This window comes from Branchiostoma floridae, chromosome 3 (assembly GCF_000003815.2).
Source record: "Branchiostoma floridae strain S238N-H82 chromosome 3, Bfl_VNyyK, whole genome shotgun sequence".
Taxonomy (NCBI): Eukaryota; Metazoa; Chordata; class Leptocardii; order Amphioxiformes; family Branchiostomatidae; genus Branchiostoma; species Branchiostoma floridae.
In genome coordinates, this window is record NC_049981.1 from 22,441,009 (window position 1) to 22,462,311 (window position 21,303).

Consider the following 21,303-nt stretch of genomic DNA (forward strand, 5'->3'; position numbering starts at 1 on the left):
TGTAGAACCCTGCAACCTAGTGTATACAATACATGACGCTAAGAATTCCAGCTTTTCAGCAATGTTAAAGAGAGGAGGTTGTGCTAGGATGTTTCTAAGTAGGTTATCATTTTCAGGGAAGATTGAGTTTGGGTTTAGTTGGAAATATTCCACATTTTGGGAAGCCGCCCACTCCTCAAATAATGACCTTGTGCGGCACGGCCCAAGTAATCCCGCTCGATGGGGGTGTGGAAATGGACGGGCAGTGTTTCTGCGGCTGAAACCAATAATCCGATGCTAAAAGCGAGGCGAGAAGACTGGTGCCTCCTAATGGAAGTTGCCAGCTCGCCTTCCTACCCATCATCACTGTAGCGTGCACATCGGATATTGAAACAGGGAAATTACGGGCGATACGCCTTGGGACTGACACCCTCTCCTGATGACTATCTTTCGGCGCTGCAATATCCAAGTAATAGCAATTTTATTTCTGCTCGAAATAGTGTTACGGTCATCCCGGCTTTCCAGTCGTAATTTTTATTAAAATGTCGAGTTTCCCGGGACGCGAATTTGGGGGCCCATCGTTTGCGGGTAATTTAATAGGGCCGGGTACTGGGGTATTGGATGGAAGTGTTAAGAGTTGGTGATGGCACTTGTTAGTTCAGGCATGTGCACATTTTCCAGCACAGTGGATCCATCACGGGGGGAACTCCGCTCGCAATTTCCAGCTAGTATTGGCGCAGGATTGGATGCGTGCATCTTATGGCCCTGGTGGGCCATGAAGATTTGTGGACATGTTCTGAGAAGCATTCACAGGCAGATGGCAATGAAAAATGGTCTCCTGTTTTGGTCCACAGCTTTCTTTTTATAAATTATACTCAACACTCATTTTCGAATATTAGAGTCTGGTGCAAGTGAAAATATCAGTGAGGCAGTTAACAACCGAGTGGGATGGAATCGTCTGTTCGTGTGTTTTTTTTCTTTGAGAATAGAAGATGTATGGTTATTGGTCCAAGCACACTGCTCTTGAGTGGGAAGGGTGAAGTGATGGTGCCGTTCGTAAATTGAAAAAAACTAATGCATACAGTACCATCATCATTTTCAGACTGGCAGTCAATCTTTGTGGTATTATAATCTATTGTTTTGTGTCATACTTTTTTCTAAAAGGGTCGTAATTTTTAGCCAAGTTTTAAAAGAAATACCCAAATTCCTTTTAGGCATGATGTTAATTATATCCTTGATTTTTTCTGATTTCTTTGAAGATATTGTATGAAAGAAACCTGGTAAAATGTAGATAAATTTTAGGGGTCATTTGAATAAATTAAACTGGATGATCTGTATCAACCAATTATTATTACCCATACTTACACGCTACTCAACTTTATTTTTTTATGCCTTTTATGAACATGAAACATAACCATATACATATTTTATTTTTAACCTTCTTGATACTATAAAACTTGTCTTTTTCATCATCATATTCATCTAGAATTCATTTTATTACAGAGTTGTACTTAGGGGTAATATATATTAATGGAATAGCATAGACGAAGAATGAAGGACTTGGTTATAGCTTATGGGATGCTCTGAAATACTGCTATTAAGAATCATAAGAATAAATTATGCAGGTCAAGGAACTAGAGGAGAATCACCTAGTTGATAAGTAGGCAACCATTGTCTTGTCTTGTCTTAGAATTAGAAATATTTATATGGATCTCTGTTGTAGCCAAGATGTCATTGATAGTCTTTAAGTTTAACAAATGGCAACTGATCGTAAGAAATAGGTAAAAAGCCAGGACTTGTCAGTGCTGTATTTTACCATGTAGAGAGCCATGTAGAAATAAAGTTAGGTCTCAGGTCCTTTTACCGTTTCCACTATTATTGGAAAATTTCAAGCATAAACATGCTACACGGCATCTTCTTGCTTTGGCCTAAGAAGGAATGTAGTAAGTGATGTAGCATAGGACAGTGACTTAAGAAGTTAGTGAAGGAGGCAGTGGGGGATGACATGCACACCTGGTGCCTGACAGGATGCGCTAAGAAGGCACCGGTACCTGGGCACTGTTTGCCAATCATGGTAATTGAAAGATAGGCTCCTGCAGCGGCGCTTGTGATTTAAAAACCCTGAAAATTGCCTTGCTGGAGTGCCGCACGGCCATGAATGATTCAGGAGATGGGAAATTGCTCCTGTCTCAGTGTTGGTCTCGAGTAGTCTGTCTTGCCGGGCAGGACATGGCACTGTGATGAAGTAATGATAGTACGTCTGCCCCCTTACCCCCCCCCCCCCTCCACAAACACACACACAATCGAAGCTTAGGAAGCATGTAGAAGCTTGCTTAAAAAGGTGTGTGTGCAAAGGAGTATTTTTGGCGTCACTTCTTTAAGTTTAAGGTTAACGCAGCGTACAATTAATGGCAGTAACATCTTTACCTTGGGCGACTCTTTTAGAACCATTGATCAGCGCTAAGATGGCAAAATCCATACCGAAGTCTCTGTGAGACTATTAACAATGCAGTAGGTCAGGCTCTCTGTGTTTTAACCCCAGAAAATGAAGCCACACACCCGGATGCCAGCGTCTTTGAAGTTTGGCATCTGATAACATTGACTTATTCAACATTCCCCTAACCAGCGCGGGCCCCGGTATTATCCAATTTGCAGCGAGTGAGTGTTCTGTTCGGGCAGGGGAAAAGTCCAATTGCCGCAGACGTGTAATCAAACCTGAACACCTGGGAGGGCCGGAGAAAACAGCCAGTCAGAGATAACCGCTCTAGATATAACAACCACCCCCCCTCCACTAGCTGAAGACAGGAACCGAATTTCGCTACAGTATGATGGACTATGGAAATTGGCCGATGTCCCGCCTTTGAGCGAGATGTTGGAGATTACTTAGCCGGCAGCCCGGAGAAACCGCGCATCCGTCCGCTCCACCCGAAACGATTAGTTCCTGCTGCTATAGCCGGGAGTAATTCCATTAGAAGGCCGGTACCCCGTTGGTCAACAAGGAAATTCGTAGATAACACAGTTTGGGATACGAGCCCTTTCTGTGTCAGGGGTCAGACGGCAAATTTGCACGGCTTTTGTTCGAACGCCGGTTTCAAACTGATTCTTGCAGAAGAAATATCTTTGTTAGCCTTTGGACATAGACATGGTTAGCTTTGGAGAACATGTTGCAGAAATATCTTTGTTAGCCATTGGACATAGACATGGTTAGCTATGGATGGAGAAACATGTTGAAGTAAGGAAAACATTAAGGGGAATAGATAGACAGATATGGCTGGGAGCTTAGATATTCCGTATAATGTTTGCAGCGATACCAAGGGAGCAATTGCTGCTTTCAGACACATCAACATGCAAAGTGAACTGGATACGGCACAACCTGTATTAGATAAGCAGCATTAGTGTAGATTGTATAACTTCAAAGCACACTTGAATGCCTTGGCTGGTTCTCCCCTGCAGTGGTAGTTGGGAGATAGCCAACTTGACAGGTACTGATGCTGGGAAGCTCCAAGAGAAGATTTCATCTCTTTCTCAAGCTTGGAAAAGCAGAAAGGAACCAGAAATTACAGATGGGAGGGTGGGATGAAGCTTTGATTCTGACAAATGACTGATGAATCGTCCTAGAAGATAGCTGGCAACCCAAAGCTGTACTTTTCAAGGCATATAAAGATCATCTCCTCTAAATTGTGAAGCTGAATAATAGCATGTTCTATTCTTAGACAAAAATACGGCTCTTCTGGCAATGTCTAGCATGATAAAGCCTTGCACTTTTCTTCCCAGTGTGGATTTGCCCAATGCGTGTTCTGCCAAATATAACGGGGGGAAACTAGTGTAAAGTAACGCAACATTGTTTATTGAAAGCGCTGAAGGTCTTGAAGTGTTGGCCAGAAATTTTGATAGATCTAGTGGTGAACTTTTTTGGCAAGTTTTCGAACCTGTCTGAGATTGGGGAGTCGTAGGTTAGATGTAACAGGAGGCCACTGGCACTGTACTAAGATCCAGTTGACTTTTGAAGTCACGGAAGCCCTGGGTGAACTTCACAGTCACGCCCCTGTTTAGTTTGATTTCCCACAAAGTGCCTACTGCCAAGGGCACTAATGTAAAGAGCAGGTATGTCGCACAAGAGTAGTGATTTAGCCTTCTGGTAGGAGCCTTACACTGTGACATGCAGTAGTGACAACAGAGGGTAAGGTCTCATGAAAAATGTAGGCCTGTTTTCCTCAGGTGAAGAGGTGACAACACAGGAGAATTTTAGCACCTCGTGAAAGAGCTTTCTTCACGGTTGGATAAGCGTACATTTGAGGGCGTATGACTATGAATAAGTAATTGACTGAGTCTGGAAAAACAATTCCTTTTTGACAAATAGAAAAATGTATCTAGTATACTAATATTGTATCCAGTGTCTGATAAAAATGTTAGGAAACATTGATTAAGATAGTCCATCTATTGATCTATTCAACATAGTATGAAAAGGAAATTGATTTATCAATGTTAATGGTTTAAGATCCTCCTCCTTTGATGTTCAATTTCTTGAACATTCTCGATATCTACTTTGACACCATCTTTTTCATCCAAGTTTTTCTCCTGACGTTTCTTTGTACATCTGTTCAAAGACATTACAGGATGTAACAGACATGTAAAAGTCTTGTTCCTGCGTGAGGTATTGTTTGTTTTATTGCCGATAATGGCCATATGTACGTGTACCATAAGTGTACACCATGCGAGTCCTATAGTGATGGATGGCTGTGCCTATAGGTGTTTGCGTCCCTGTCATGCAGAGGCTCGCACGCCGGCGGTGAAACCGGTTTAGACATGGCGGAAAGATTAGTGGTCATGCCAAGACAAATGGAAGCAGGGGATGGAATTGTGGATGAATAATGCTGTTTTGCCGGGTCTCACCCTTGGCTAAAGCTGTGACAATGGGATTTTCCAAGTATACAGACAGCTTTATCAAGCAGACAGCCCTATTGCTTCTGGCAGTCTAGATGCTGTGTGGGTGTGAAACTAGGTAGCCCACATATTTGTCAGTGTTGAAATTGGCCATATTTCGCGGTTTTCGGGACCCTTTGATTTAGGTATTTCTTTACCTTGGTTGCAACTATCAAGCTGCGAGAAAGAGATAATAAAGTCCATTCCCATCATTTTGAGATATCCTCTAGATTGACAATCAAGAAAAACCTATCTAACAACAGCTGAAAGGTACTGAAGAAGAAACTTAAAATTTGATACATGTGATTAGTTACATGTATCTTCAAAACTTGGTCACTGAAAGCCTTGACAGTTGAAGAGAAACTGCAATATGAGCCATAACATGGTATTGGTTAAAACAAGGCAGAGTTTTAAACAATTGCCGTCCATGTCAGTATCACTGCCCAACAACGTAAAGGTAAAAATATTGGTGGCAATCTCTGTGCACCACAACTGTGAGATCCCATTTGGCTTTACCAGGGTGCAATAGGAAATGACAGTGCTGTCGGGTTGGTCACTGGAGCCGCATTGGCGCTATCAGGGACAAGTTTTTGCGCCATTATGTTCCACCAAGCAGGTCTTGTGATACATTTGAAACAGACAGGATGTTTTGTTGCCACATCATGATGTTGAAGGATGCAGCACATTTTATTTTTAGCAGTCTTCCGTTATGAAGGATATTGTATGTTTATACAATACACTTCATTAGATCTTAATTTTTGTGGCCATACAAAAATATGACGACATGAAGTGTGACTGAAATGAATATGCCCTAGATCAATAAATGACCACAAGTTTCATGCAATTGTAAGATAAATTGTCAAGCTGAGTACCTTTTATACCATCATATACAGTACCTCCAAGATTTAGATGTCTTGAAAAAAAATCCATCACCTGTCTTTTTTAAAGATGTATGTGTCGTGAAGCTACAGCCTTCTGAGCTCATCTTAATGACCTGTATGACTTCACTCAGACAAACTGACTTAAGTCAGTCTTGACAAAGCTGCGGCCATGGCTGCTGATTTTCCTGCTTCTTTAGAGGATGATATAGAGGAGTATCAGTGGCCTCGCCCGCGGTAGAAGATGCGTCGTGTTTCTTAAAAGTTTTGCAGTGCGTCACGTTCCCATTATCGGCCCCCAACCCATCCATAAATCATCCACAAAGGTCAGGAGAATGCTGGTTCCCGAGGGCTCTGACATACAAATCTGCAGCCCAGAGTCAAAGGGACGCATTAATATTTCTTAAGAAGTTGTCAGGAAGGACTTAGTTCCCTTGGAGCCACCATTTATCAAAAGAGAAGTTCCTTTGTCTCCCAGTGATTGTAGCGATAATGGTCGGCTTTGATTTGCTGTTATTATTGTACCCCGGGGACTGTTGAAGTGGCCTTGGTTACTTGCTAACAGGTAACGTTTCAGAACGGCCATCCCACACACTCTGTTTCTGTCCGCCGATAACAAGACGCAGCAGCTCCGGTTACCAATCAGAGCTGCTTTTAATCAACGTTACGACCATGTAAAGTGATAGCCGTGGTTTTGGAAGATATAATTGGTCCCTTGCTACTTGCTGTATGCAAAGCTGCTGCTCGATGGTTTGTCCATCGATCAGTTTGAACAAATCACAGTGCAGAAGACAGTTTCAAATCCCTTTGAGTGGTGGGTGAGATGCCCACAGAGTAATGTTAATATTTTGTGGACTGGCCTTGGCCTCGTTAGACACTCTGAGACCAATTAAAGTTCTCTGCAAGAGTGCCATACAGTTGGGACCTAATCGGAACCTAGCCGTGTCACAACCCCGGATATACAGTGCTATGTGTGTAGTATAGATATGCTAATGTTGTGACATGGAGCAACTGCCAAGTGTCTGCAATACAAGCTTCTGACATGTCACAGACCAACAGACATAAGCATGGTTTAAACCTTTGACTAGGTAAATCTTTTACATACTCGAAGCAGGACCTTGGTAGCCATAATCATGTTGCTTGTTGCTGTTAGAAAAGGCTCCAAAAATGTTTTTTATTAAACTGTATTACAAGGTCAATGTCCATTCAATATTGCTTACCCAAGTGTTTTTACCCCCACAAGCCTTATATTAGCTTGACGTACAAATTTCAGTTTAAAATCCAGATGTGTGAGCACGACAGATTTTAGTCTGCTTTGACGGGATATATTTTCCAAAACAGGTTTGCCAGGAGCAATAGGTCATCCTTGCTTTTAAGGAACTCCGAAGTCTTTGTCAGGTAATGGCTATGGATTAGGTGTCGGGGTGGTGGAAAGGCCAAAGATAGAGAGCAGATCGTATGAATCTTCTTATGCAGATGTTTTCTGATCCCCTGCCGTGCCAGGAGGCCAGGGTTCTGTTACTCAGCAGCTAAACTACTTATGAAGACGTAATCCGGGTGAATTACAGCCCACGGCAGTGTTGTCTTTCAGTTTCGTCCACACCGTTTCATAGTTTTGTGCACAGTAGGGCTGTGCTATAGGTGAGAGTGTCGTTATATAAAGGATCACAGTCAACCTGACTTTGAGTGTTGCCCATGGTGCTGAAATGCTGACTATTGTTGTATCCATGTCAGTGGTGCTTTCCGTCAAACATTATCTCCGTTATGGCTTGCCAACTGAACAGTCAAGACTGGGTATTTGGTTATATATGAGAATTAAAGATTATGGAAGGCAGCCAAGTGTAAAAGGAGTGGTTTAGCTACGTACACTATCAAGTTCCCATCTAATTGCTCACACCACAGTAAGGATTAAGAAAGTTTTCTTACCTGAGGGCATGTTTCATCATTGAAAGATGGCAGGGATTACGTCAGCCCAGATTTTGTGACAGTATTGGATGGTACTGAATATCGTCAAAAGGAACCCTTAAGGAGATCTCCAGGCAGTCGTTTAAATGTTTGCTCGGGGGCTTTTCTTCCATTTTCGGAGAATTGATAGGCATTATGGAGTGGTATTAGGATGCAAAGGGTGAAGCTGGTTTATTTCTTATGGCCCCCATTGAATGATGATCATAGTATAACAGGCCGGACAAGCATTTCGTCATAAATTTCCGCCCAGTTTGTGATTACTTAAAAGCTCAACCCCAGGCAATCTTTTCCTAGTTACAGGTCGTACCGAGATTACATTGCAAATAAGGTTATAAATTCTGCTAATGTGAATTGGGGAAATCATCTAACGTCGGGTATAGGCTATGCGATCCAGCCTATAAAATAAGGCTCTCAAGTCCTCACAAGATATGAGGAAGACTGTGAGGAAGAAGAGTACGTGTAGGGAGCCGTATTTTCTAAACGATTCGCACGCCATCATTCTTTCTGGACACATTTACACACCATCTACAGTTGATAAAGCGAGAGATCCATTGCTGCGAAGTGTTGGGTTTCAGTTAAGTGAAATCTTAATGTGGCCATCCTGTGCGTGTCTGTGTCTACTGTGTCTCTTAAGAAAATTGCTCGAGTCTTCTGCCGTATCTCGACACTTCAGAAGACTGCAGAAGTGAGATCTTGTCTTTGGAATGTTCTGTTCGACAGTCGTTACGAAGGCACAAACTGCTCAGATGAGCTGCGCGCCCGATTTTGATGAGGAATTAGGCCGAGTACTGATGGTAACGTGCCATTTCTCAAGTTAAAACACCCCACCAGGACCCATTTCTATTGCCGCTAATCAGCCATCTGAAAGAGCACCCAGTCAAGAGTGTGAAGCTCGTTAAAGCGAAACCCTCTCAGCAAATGAGGGTCAAGGGTTTCCAGTTCTGCATCCAGAACCCAGGCTCCGGTGTCATACGTACGGCGTGTAGAGGAAGAAATGTTACTTTTGCGTGTATTCCTTCGATGGAGAAAAGTCGGAGCCTTGCTCTGACGTGGTGAGATGGGTTGCATAATTCCTCTTGGAAGGAGGCTTAAAGCAGTCCTGTGTACAACATAAAGGCATATTCAGGCATATGAGCAAATCAAATAACATCAAAAAATTTGAAAGAATGTCCGTGGACTGAAAAAGCGTGTGCAGGGCCGCATTGCACTTGCAGCTATTGATTGAAAAAATGCCACACACAACGCCCTGGCTGGTTTTCCTTTATACACACGTGGACTTGCACACACTCGACAGAAACCACGTTTTTTGGCTCCCGCAGCGCAAGCAATTTAGTGGGAGGTAAAAGTTGGAAGACTCATCACGCCAGGAATATGCCTGTGTGTCAGGCCGGGATGGATATCTACGGTTCATTGGCGACAAACAGAGAAACAGCCCCAATCTCCTCCTGGCACATTTTTACAGCCGGGACATCTAACTTTTATAGAATTTCCAATAAAGTTGGTAAATTTACTTCTCCACGCAATCATCCCGTGGTGATGTTTTCATTTCGCAGACTGAGTCCGTTCACTTAACGCGAAAAGCCCCACTGTGCTTTGGCATATGAAGTGCTGCACTGAAACGTGTCTGGTAGCCTTAATGTATCTATCATTCTACGAGCTGAGACTATGGAAGTGTGATGAACAAAGCATGGTGGTGCATGTTGTATTTTCATATCGCTACCATGATACAATTATTTAAAGCTGCACCTTTGTGTATTGATTTGTAATAAGTGCATTTTTTTTTCACTGGAAAATTGATACACTTCTACAAAAGAACCACCTTGCCCATATGACCACTTTGTGACGTTGCCTTGGATATTATTCCCCATTGACAGAAGAATATTATTGGTCCCCTGAGTGGTCTTCATGCACAGTTTTGAAAGATGTATAGTTTAGAAAGAATTAAATGTGTTCCCATCTTGAACTTACAACAGTATTTTACTAGCATTTACTGCTAGTATCAATATTAAGGAATTGTACAAAATGTAGCGGAAGACATATTGGGTAAATTTCCATCAATGCATGTTTTTGTGTCATTTTTTGATATTCCTTCATAGCAATGACCCCATACAGTTAACAAATGGCGGCATGTTGCATGCAAAATCCTTATCCTTGGTGTCGCTGCTCCTAACGCAGCATTCCCTCTGACCTCTGCAGGAAAATGTTCGTGGGCGGCCTGAGCTGGGAAACAACAGAGAGTGAGTACCCACTTTCCTTCTCTCACATATTGGCCATCTCTTCATGTAATAGGTAGCATGGCTACCATCCGGTTAGTAGTTCACTTCTATATTCAATTCTGCTACCTGTCTGGGGAATCTTTTGGTGGTGACGTAAGTTTAAGAATTAAGGAATTGGTTCTCGAGCACTCGTCTGATGACAACAGGCCCATTTCTTAGTTCGCCCATGTGTAGGGACCAATCAGCACCCTCATCCAAAATTTGGACGATTCCAGACATTAGAGATGTCAAGGTTCCCAGACAGAGTAGCATAGAAGCGACAGTGTATAGTGTATGATAGAAGCGACTATATATAGTGTATAATAAACGTCTGAGCGAACTAATATCCGGATGGTACATAGGCTATGTAATAGGCCTGTGCACAGATAACAGCGAAATGCATTGAGGGTCATATGTCAAAGTTCAGGGCACGTGACGCATAGGCAAAATGTCATGACCATCAAGCTTGGTCTAGACAAGAACTGTACATATTGAGGACATCACCTGACATATTATTACCCAGAATGCATCTTCCTGTGCATGGACAGTAAATATCGTGAGCAGACTTATACAGTTCTAACATGTTATGTGTGTTTTGCATTATTTGAAGTGATGAATTGATAAAGTCATGGGTCATACATGTTTTGGATGATCAACAGTTGTTCAGTGATGTACACCAGTGGATGCAGACCTAAAGGAACTACCAAAGTTTACGACATTTCCTGATTTGAGAGATAATATGGGCAGAAGTGATCTATATAAAAACACTGGCATTTGTTTCAGTGCATCCTAATCAAAAGAAGAAATGAGACCAAAAAATTGTCTTCAGACCTTAGCAAGTTTGAAATCTCGTGTTAAAAAGTTTCTCAAAATTTGAGGGATAGCATGAACAGGACTTATCCATATAAACGAAAGAATAAATTACAGAAAACTGATCTAAACAGTCAGAAGTATAGTGGCTTACACGCAGTGCCTTGTAGTCAAGCCAACAGACTAGCGGTGCTCTGGATGGGAGAATGGGATTTTCAGATTGATTGGTGCCGTGTGGACCCGTGATTAGAGCAGGTAACTTTGTTGCTCCCTCCAAAAAAAGGTCTCCCAACAGTCTTGATTAGATTGAGCGCTGATCAATACTGTCGGTTAATCACAGGCCCGCCACAAGGGGAATCAGGCCAGCGGAATTTCATTCCAGTCGGATCAATTGCTTTGGCCCGGTACCTTAGACGACACTGTTATCCTCTTGAAGAAAAGTGTGGCCCTGCTTGAAAGAGGGTCCCTCCTTGTGATTAAAGTGAAGACGGATCGCAGTGGCTTTCCGTGTACAATTACGCTACCTTCTCCCCTTAGTGGGATTAGCCGCAGCTGTGATCAAGTTGAACCGTAGTTCGCAGGATGGAACGGCCCATCCGGCAGGAAATGCCCAGATTCTTCCATAGTAATTACTTCTGAGGTACTGAAAATCATTTTAAGTTGGCGGAGACTCCATTTTGCAGTAGGAGGGTATACAGTATTGAGACAGAGGATGCGTTTGTGGTTTGACGCCCTGCAATGAAAACTCCAAACACAAAACCACAGCATGCATTTCTCAAGTTTAACCATTACTCTAAGCCATATCAGTAGCCACAGATTCAATGGTTAGTAAACAATCAATCAGCTTGTAGTTTAAACTAAAGCCTGATCACCGATAAAACCTGGCAATATAATTTCTGCATTTCTGCTAGACCTAAATCTGTGGTGATAGAATTGGATCCAGCAGTTTGATTTGATAGGATGAACTCGTTTGCCAGTAATTGAATCAGTTGCCTCATGTCAAATGGCTAGTGGCAGATTTGCTGTACATTAGAATGTCGTCTTAAATAAGCCGCTGTATTGAAAAGAAAATTAAAATTGTTTTTGGAGAAGATAAGAAAGTCAAGTCAAGTCAAATTTTGGTCATTTGACCCTTAAAATAGTGCTGAATTATGTGTCATCTTGTCGCATATTTGTTAAGGTGTTTGGGCGAGAACCCAGAGGTTCTGGGTTCCAATTCCTAGACATGCCACCAACGTTGTGCCCTTAGGAAGGACACTTTATACGACTTTCCTCATCCCACCTTATAGGTGTAAACATAGGTACCCCACTTTGGTTGGGAAGGTATAGGGCAGTAGAAGGAGGATTGGCTTTCCAAGTGGATAACATCCCACTGACCTAATGCCTACCGCCTCAAAAAGGCTATGCACTACCTTTACCTTTAACCTCACTATGTTGAAGAAATGTCTGATCTGGTGTCTTGTGTTTTACAGAGGACCTGAAGGACTACTTTGCACAGTATGGTGATATCGAGGACTGCACGATCAAGATCGACCCCGTCACGGGAAGGTCACGCGGCTTCGGTTTCATCCTCTTCTCGGCGGCGGAGAGTGTGGAAAAGGTGGGTGTGTCCCTTTTAGTCTCCTGTAGTTCTCGTAGATAGGTTCTACAGTCAATCATCTGTGTGTGACAACACAAGGATTGAAAAAGTGAAGTATAAGGTATTAGATGTGAAGACAAGTACAGATAGCTAAACTGCGTTGGCTGGGGAACATTGTTCGATTGTCAAGGAAAAGGAATTGTCTGTTTCAGGAAGACGGGTGAACTTGCCATTATCACTCTATATTAACATACAATGTCCCAATCCCTTGCAGAGTTGTTGGAAAAACACTGATTATCTAACCACGACATTACAAAGCATATATAGGTCTTCCATGTAACTGGTGCAATGGCCTAGTGGTTAGAGTGTTCGCCTTGCATTCGGTAGGTCGTGAGTTCGATCCCCGGCCGAGTCATACCAAAGACTTTAAAAATGGTACATGCTGCTTTCTCTGCTTAGCACTCAGCACTAATGAGGAAGAGTATGGAAGTTAAACACACATCACTACCAGCGGACCAGCCCCCTGCTGTAGTGACTTGCACATGTGTGGCCCAAGGGCTACAGAAATGGAGATGGGCGCCACCCCTACGCATCTGTTTCTGATGTACGGGCAACTTTAACTTTAATGTACTACTAGAGATGTTGACAAGCTGCATGGTAGTACCCTTTGCCTGGGGAACCAAATTACGGCAGATCCGTTGCCGTGACTACCGCCAGTTTGGCAGGCAGGTATGGCGAGCGGTGCTAGTTCGGAGAGACAGTGGAGGGTTCTGGATGTGACAGGAGACTAATGGAGGGGTAGTCAAGCGTTGCAAGGTCATCAATTACTGAGCAGACTTCGCACAAAAAGCAGCTAAAAGTCTCAGTTCTAGGGCTATCAGCTTTACCAAAGAGATGGCCATTAGAGATACACATGGACAGGGCTTGGCAGTGGCTGTGGCGAGGAAGAAGGAAGATGTGTGAAAGTATACAAGCTGCAAAACACATTGATTATTGTTAGAATCCGTCAGGGGCATGATGGTTAACACGATTTAGTTTTCACCCAGCTACGTGTACCTAAGATTGTGTCTGGGGCGGTCTAGATAGTGATGTTCACTGTACGCTGATAAAACGTGGGTATAGTCAGTTATCCTGCCAATTCTGGCTCTGCTTCTCTGGTCACTTACCTGCAGAATACTAAATAGTACCAGTTAATAGAGAAACAACTGACATTTGAACATTTGCCCAAATGTATATTTTGTTGCTCAGAGTTTGGCTTCAAGTTGAGTATGTCCGATCAGGGGCTAGACTTCTGTTACACTGTCTCTGACATCTGTTTGGATCCAATAATTATGCAGCACTATTTTTATTCATTCAAAATTCGTTCGAAGAGCCACTCAAATGTTTTTGGGGTACTGGACTGAATTGTCATTACAGATGTTTGTTCACCTTTGACTTGAATAAGTTCAAGGTTGTACCTCTCAGGGAAGCAATCACAAGAAAGCTTGTTCCATAACGATGAAGTTCTAGAGAAGAAGCTTTCAGCGTGAAGCTTCCTCCTGAGAGGTGGATTATGGAGGAAGAAAGGAAGAAGGATGATGGCTTGGGAACCAAACATTTCAACAGGGGAAATTCCAGACTGTTGAATTGACCATGGGTGAATCAGAGGTAGAGTACGACAGATTTCAGGTTCAAATTTGTATGCATACTTGAAACTTTGTGGATAGAAAATGATGCTCATCAGTTTTGCATAGGCACCAGCCCAGTTGCTTAGGTAGGACTTTTAGAAGATCAGAGGCCTACACCAACAATGCTCACTGTTAGTAAATATTCTGTCTTGTGTCCATAACAAGGTTCATTTCAGCAGGTGAATTTGTCGGGATAGATAAGATGAAAGCTGGGGTGATTTCCCTTGGTAATTAATCCATCAAATCCTGCTTTCCTTTCCACAAGAATGAGACCAGTGAGATGGGAGTCGGAGATAGAGGGCCGCAGTGGCAGTAGGTTCATTGGTGTGTTCTCCGTCGCACGTTATCTAACGTGTTCAGGCAGAGATAGATGCGGAGATTGCAGGAACGCCCCCAGGCTAGGGTATACCGTAGGTTTCGAGAATACTCCTGGAGAAAGGTACAAACCACACAAATCTTCCACATTAAACAGCCAGACTGTCTGCAGGAAGAGTAACTTATGATACTGCCCACTCTGGTGATAAATCTTCAGTTGTGCCTGGCCGGTGGAAGAACTCTCGTGTCTTTTGATGTCATGAGGAAAATGCATCTTACTTTGGAGGAACAGGTCCAAGAGAGCGGCCGTTAGAAGGTTGCGTGCTCGGTGATGGCGACCTTCCTAGCCTAATGACCTGTTGTAAATGTGTGGGCTCATGGGAGATGTGTGGACATGGGTCTCTGGCAAATACGCAGAAAATGAATGATAAGACAGCAGGGCGGCGGCGGGGCGAGGTATTGGGCGCAATAAAAGTTAACATACGAAGGAGGTGCTCTGAAGGGCAAACAGGCCAAAAGAAATTACGACGGTAACGCGGAGGAGCGATCCGTATAGCGGGTGTATGCGGATGATTTATGGCGCCCGCACGGCACGGCAAAGCGGAAAAGTTCTTCTTTACGCCCGCGTGTCTTCCGGGTTAATGGCGGCAGTTTTGTAGCCCTCTCATTGGGAGTTATATTCATCCTGCATGCGCAAATGGAGGGAAATCACCTGTGTGCCGGTGTAAACCTCCCGGAATACTCCTGGAATGATATCACAATTTACACTGTAAAGGAATAAACCAGTTTTATTTCCGACTCTTAATGGTTGCCTCAAAGTGAAAATCAGAAGATGTATGGAGGGGGGGGGGGTCTATCAGGATGATGCCTGTTGTTGTGATTGCTACAGTCCCGCTGTAGTTATCGGGAAAGGATTAACAAGGGTGCTATGAAAATGAGATCCTCAGGACGGTATTGCTTCCCTAATGGATGCGGATGGCTTAGGGCAGTAGCGGGCAGGAGAGCCGAGGCTGTAAGTAATAGTCCCAGAGTTCTTCATCACGGATGAGAAATGTCACCGTCCGGGAAGAGGAATGGTGCCAGGATCGGATCTGTTGCCAGATGAACGCTGCTGACCTCCTGCACTAGTGTGGGTTGTGCCGAATTCTGGGAAATGTGCTACAACAATATTTCAGAGAATTCTACATGCAGTCGGTGAATGGCACAAATTTTTTATCATGAATTGATGAATTCTGGGGACACTGTTAGATCTATGCATTGATCATTCTTTCCTAGAACTACATTGTAATGGAACAAGCTTCCACGAAATTGCTTCCCTGTGGGGTACAAATGCTACAACCTAAAAAATTTTAAAACAAGGGTAAACGAATATCTGTATTCAGAATCCAGTACTGTAACCCAAAACGCAAAAGTGGCTCCATGAGCCTTGTTTTATAGTTAACTTCAAGTAAATCAGAAAATTTATAAAGATTGAAATGTGCAAAAACAATCTTGGAGAATTCTACCATGAAGTCGGTGAATGGCACAAAATTGTCAACACTTAAAGATATGATCGGGTTAATTTTCCCATTAAATGTCATCTTCCAGATGATTTGAGGGTGTAAAATGTTCTAGTCCAAGCCACCTGATGCAGTGACCTACATTTCAGGTTGGATTATTACAGGTAACGCAAGGCATCATAGTTTCCTTCTTAGGATCTAAATTGCTTGTAATCTGCACTATCTAAAATGCAGTGTCCACAAATTCATTCCCCAGGGGTACATTTTTGGTTTTACCTTATGGAGCCGGCCCAAGAAAGACAAAGATAAAATTGGCTATGTAGCGAGAATTGAATCGCTTCTTTGTTTTTTCAGAAAACTTGCCTTGTGGGCATTGAATCCCATGCAACCTAGAAGCTGTTTTCAGGATATTTAACAATATGTAGGTCATAGGTCACATGACTTTCGCAGGTGGTAGTTGTTTTTCTCCTGCTAAAACCTAGAGTATGTCCCTCCCCCCCAGAAAAAACTACCCAGCCAGATACCACAAATAAAGATGGAATGAATTGGGTTAAATAGAAAGCAGCTGACATTATCTTCTGACTCAGTGCTATTTTCATTACTTTTAAATGGCACATCTGGGCCATATCTTGTCAATATATAGCCTGAATTCGGAGGCGATAAGGTGACTTAATACGAACCAGCCATCTTTCAGCCTGCTGTAGTAATTGTGCCTTATATTGCCCTGTTATGAAAGTTCTGGAGGCAATATTTCACAAGAAATCCACTCCATTACTGCTTACTCTCCACCCTTCCTTATTAACTATTCAATCATACTTTCATTGTCACGGTAATCCGTAGCCCCAATAATCCACTTTCTGTTAGTAACACCTCGTAATGCACCTTGAAAATGTTTCAAATTATTCCTCCAGTCACATCTTTATCAGATTTATGGCCTGAAGAGCTTCGCTACAAGCTTGAGGGCTTTTGAGAAATCCGTCAAGCCACTTTGGAGTAGCTTTGCAACAGAAAGTAATACTTTGATAATGCTGTCTGCATCCATTCACCAACCAAGATAGTGTCCAGTTTTGTTCAATGGGGACAGTGAGACACCAATAATGACACAGATAAGGTAGAGAACACACATCATATTGCCATTGTAAATGTATGAATTTCATAACTGCTGTATTTTTTATTCATTTTGAATCAGTTACGATGGACTTAAGTTTTTCTGGAGAGTATAGCATTCCTCCTGCAAGATATAGTCTTACTTCAAGCAGCTGTGTCTTCAATTTGTTTTTGAGCATCCTTCTTTGGGATTTTCTGTTGTCAGGCTTATTGTAACACTGCTCCAGAGAGAATTTCAGATGTCCATATTTTACCAGATCGATCTGACTGTAGCAGGTTACTTAGTTAGTATCCCGCGATGGCCTTTCCATCATCAGGCAGATCTGTAAATCAGGACTGTGCCTCTCTAGCCCCCCGGCAGCTTAGATCTACCATCCTGTTAGGCCATGTTAGGGAGGCCAGCAACCTCAGAGGGCTGGCTTGTCAAGTGTACAGAAGTTGATAGGACTGGCAATTTTGACAGCAAGGGTTAAGGTCATATAGCAAGAGAAGTCATAGTCAGAGTTAGATGTATGACTTTCGTTTTGTTACCACTATACCAGTTCATCTTCTATTTTCTTCTGTTTCCCCCTAATTGCACTGATGCAGGCATGCTCACAGTCATTCCTGGTAATGAGGGACAAATGTATCTATTTAGCACAAAATTAAAGTTTGACATTGAAAGACTAGTGGCATATTGCATTTCAGTTTCCTTTGTTCAACTGTATTACAATATGTCTCACTAGAGTTTTGGCCAGCCTTAAAAAAAACAAGAACTACTAACCCAAATTTTTAAAGGACTAAAACGGGAAACACAACATTTTTTTCCTGGGCCTAACTGCACTACATGCATTTCTCTTGATTCTTGGTCTGCCCCCTTCCGAGTCATTAGATTTGTGACGGAAGCGAAATGGATTGAGACGGCGAGATCACTGCACATTCAGCTCGGCAGGACCTGTCTCCGAACCAATCAGCCACACAAAGCCGGTGGTAATGACTTCTGTAGGAGTGATGCTACGAAAACGCAGGGTGGATAATGCACCTGTCCGTTTTGATTGACTCTTGATTATTTTGTCTAAGTGAAATGTCTAAATCTTCCCCGTTGTGGAAGTCCCAATCCTCTAAGCGAGAAATTTCCTGGGCGCTTCGGTAGAATTGGTTCATGCGCACTGACAATGTTGCAGGGCTCGAAATCCTTTTTTCTTTAAACAGATACACCTAACAGAAAAACTTATTAGTTAAAAAAATTTGGAGCAGAACGTAGGCTTTCTAATCTTTTTTTCTGACACAAATGCAGTATGCTACAGTAGGATTATACAATAGTAACTTGACGTAACTCTATGCAAATATCTAGCGGCACTGGTGCACCAACGGAAAGAAATGAGGTGAGCAGCTCCAATGTGTATTTCCACCCCCATGTTAATATGTCGGTGGCCCTCAGACAGCAACACTTGTTTGACAAACCTTTTTTGCGCTGATGGAGTTTAGCTTTACTGGTCCACTGGGAGTGTAACTGCTCCTAGCAGTGTGAAGATTTGTGCGGCCCAGGTCTAGCTGACCCGGCGTAATGGCACCCATAGCACCGGCGCCGGGCTGGATCCCGCGGTGAGGCCCGTAACGACCGCCTTGGGTCCGCCGCACACGAAGAGCCTTGTAACACCTGCGTGCACCCGGGGGGAGCCTTTGCCCACGTTATAAATACAAAATTAGATGTGACTTACTGCACGGGAGGTGGCAAATGGTGGGGAAAATGAACAGTTTGTCACGCGTGGGAATTTCCTCAGGGAGTCGGTCGCCTGGAGATTTTGCGACGACGCAGAATTAAAATTTCGCATCTTGGGGAGTAGGGAGACTGTCAGAATAATCCTGTGCCGATCATTGGGAGAAGCAACTTCCTGTCGTGAAGAATTGTTACCATGACTTGATTGTCCTGCATTCAATCCTAGGTAATAAAAATTGAATCGTCATATCCTTTTCCAACAAGGACAATTTTCACACTTCAAGGTTATTCTACAGGTGTAATCGTTTGATGAAGTTGAAATGTATTTCCATGAGACTCCGATGTATCTTTAAAACGTGTCCCTCCAACCAGAATTCTGTGTCAAGCAATGCACAAAATTTATTTGGCCCTCACAGAAATCTAATCAGCAGCTATATTGTATGTTGACAAGTCGGAGATAGTTGGCATTGAGAGCCATAATTTCTACCTTATCAGGAGCGAATCTGGGCTGGAAGAGTCCACTTTTCCTGGAAAGGGGTGTGTAATCCCTCATTACTCATTGATTAGATGGAGAGGAAAAATCATTACGTATTGATTTGGCCCAGTCCAAGCATGTTGCATCTCACACCAAAGGATCAGCATTATCCCAGCTTTATTAAGGACGGATCGAAGCAGCCGACTCGTGGCATTTACCTCCTACATTTTCGCATTGATTACTTCGGTGCCACCCTGCTTTCATTAGCGGTGGTGGCTGTTGATCTCTTTGGTTGGGATCTAGTACACAACCCATCTACTCCAGAATCAGGAAGTGGGTATCGATCTGGTTAGAAAGTCCTGTTTGGGAGCACTTTTTTTGGCAGCCATGTTTTGTCCAAATATTACATCCTGTTTATACAGTAGTTAGGCGCTGTTTCAGGTATGGTTAAAAACTACAGGTGTGGTTGATGGTATAACAACAGCAGCTGGGAGTGTCATCATGTAAACACACTGGATACACCTTTTTAAAATGCCTCTGGTCCCAACAAGGGAGTTGTACTGTAAGTCGTGAAATATTCCCGGTGGTTTTCGTTGTGAGCTCCAATCATATGCTTTGTCTTGCATTGTTTTCTTTTTCCACCACTAACACCTGCTCCCCCTAATCTTACTGAAAAATTAATTCCCTTCAAACTGATAAATGAAACTTATCATATGTACATCTTATTTCTGACTCCATCATTATTATGAAAGAACTCGAAAGACCAGATGAAGTTGACAGTTTTATCTTTAGTCAATTTTACCCAGATTGACAGAAATGCTCATTTTTCAGCTGGTACTAGGTGTATGGTATAAGTAAAAGAAATGAAGCCAATATGATATAAAACAGCCAAAGAAATTAACATTACATTTCTGTTAGGTTTAGAGTGTCACTAATGTGTGTGTTTGAACGATTTACAATAAAGTGATTTTAAGTTCAAAGCATTCTTAGTTTCTGGGTAGGACTAGAATGGAGGTGTTTGTGGCATTCTGAAATCACAATTCGAAGTAACACTGTGAGATCTAACTGCCAGTATGAAACCGCTGTAAATATTTCAGGATGTACAGTATAATGATCGGTGCCAAGTGGATGTTCACCATGCGTACGTCATCCAAGAATCTGGCCAAGTGTAGCAACAACATCTGTTCAACAGCATTACCAAAGTCTTCATCATAGCATCCTGGCAGTTCCCCGAGCACTATTTATTATCAGGATGTTGGCAGGAACACCAGTTTGTCAAATAAAATATTCAGGGAGAATTTGTCATCATCTCCTTTGGAGTCAGGCTTGTCATTGGCAGTAACGTTCCTTGGGAAATAGTGAAATGTTTAACACAACAGTGGCGCGTTATCCTGCTGTTTTTTTTATACAACAATTGTGTACTCAAGGAATTTAGCCACAGCGCTTTTGAGTATTTTGATGAAAGGAGGCTTCTTGGTGGTATCGAAGCTGCACAGTTCGGAGGTGGAACTAAGCCCAACTTTGCAGATGGAATCTCATGAATCATGCCTTCAGAGTGCCTTCTCCTCTGAAGGTCAGCATCAGCACCAAGGTGAGGCAGATTGATAGCACCTTCATCCCTCCAAAATTCTCCCTGCCCTTCCGCGCCACTCTCTGCTGGGATTATGAATCTCCGATCTGAATGCTCGGGAGCCGAGAGCTCTTACAGGCAGAGGCAAATCCCTGGCAATCCATCACAGCAGCGTCGGTTAGACTGCAGATCTGGGCGCGCCCGATCTCCCCCGCGCGTGCAGACATCCCCGCAATTGCCTGCGCCACCACCTTCTAAATGGAAGAAGATTATGGAGACGTCAGCCGTCACCATTTGTCAGCGGCGGTCCTGAGGCTGGGGGTGCCATCCAGACAGCGCCGCACCCCGTCATTAAGAGCGGTTTGTGGAAGTGCCGTGATCCAGTGGTTCAGGCAGGGTTTTAGTGGATGATACATGAACGTTCCGCAGTCGAGGGCTTTGATTTGAAGGACTGGGGAGAGAGAGAGAGAGAAGTGTTGTTGAGAGTGAAAGTATTGGAGATGTCTTTGCAGTTGCCAAGTCGAACAAAATGTAGCCATCTCTCTGAGGGTTCTTTTCTGTCAATAAATCATGATTTAAAGA

General features: G+C 43.0%; 1 protein-coding gene across 4 annotated transcripts in view; it reads left to right on the forward strand.

The window, feature by feature from the left end:
- Positions 1 to 21,303, forward strand: part of LOC118411250 (heterogeneous nuclear ribonucleoprotein D0-like) — a gene marked incomplete in the record, with an annotated part of 46,841 nt that overhangs the window by 19,295 nt on the left and 6,243 nt on the right. For 2 of the 4 annotated variants that reach the window (XM_035813409.1, XM_035813407.1), the window contains 2 exon segments: positions 9,942 to 9,982; positions 12,283 to 12,410. In XM_035813409.1, coding sequence (XP_035669302.1) covers positions 9,942 to 9,982; positions 12,283 to 12,410 — 169 coding nt within the window. 4 annotated transcript variants of the gene reach the window in all.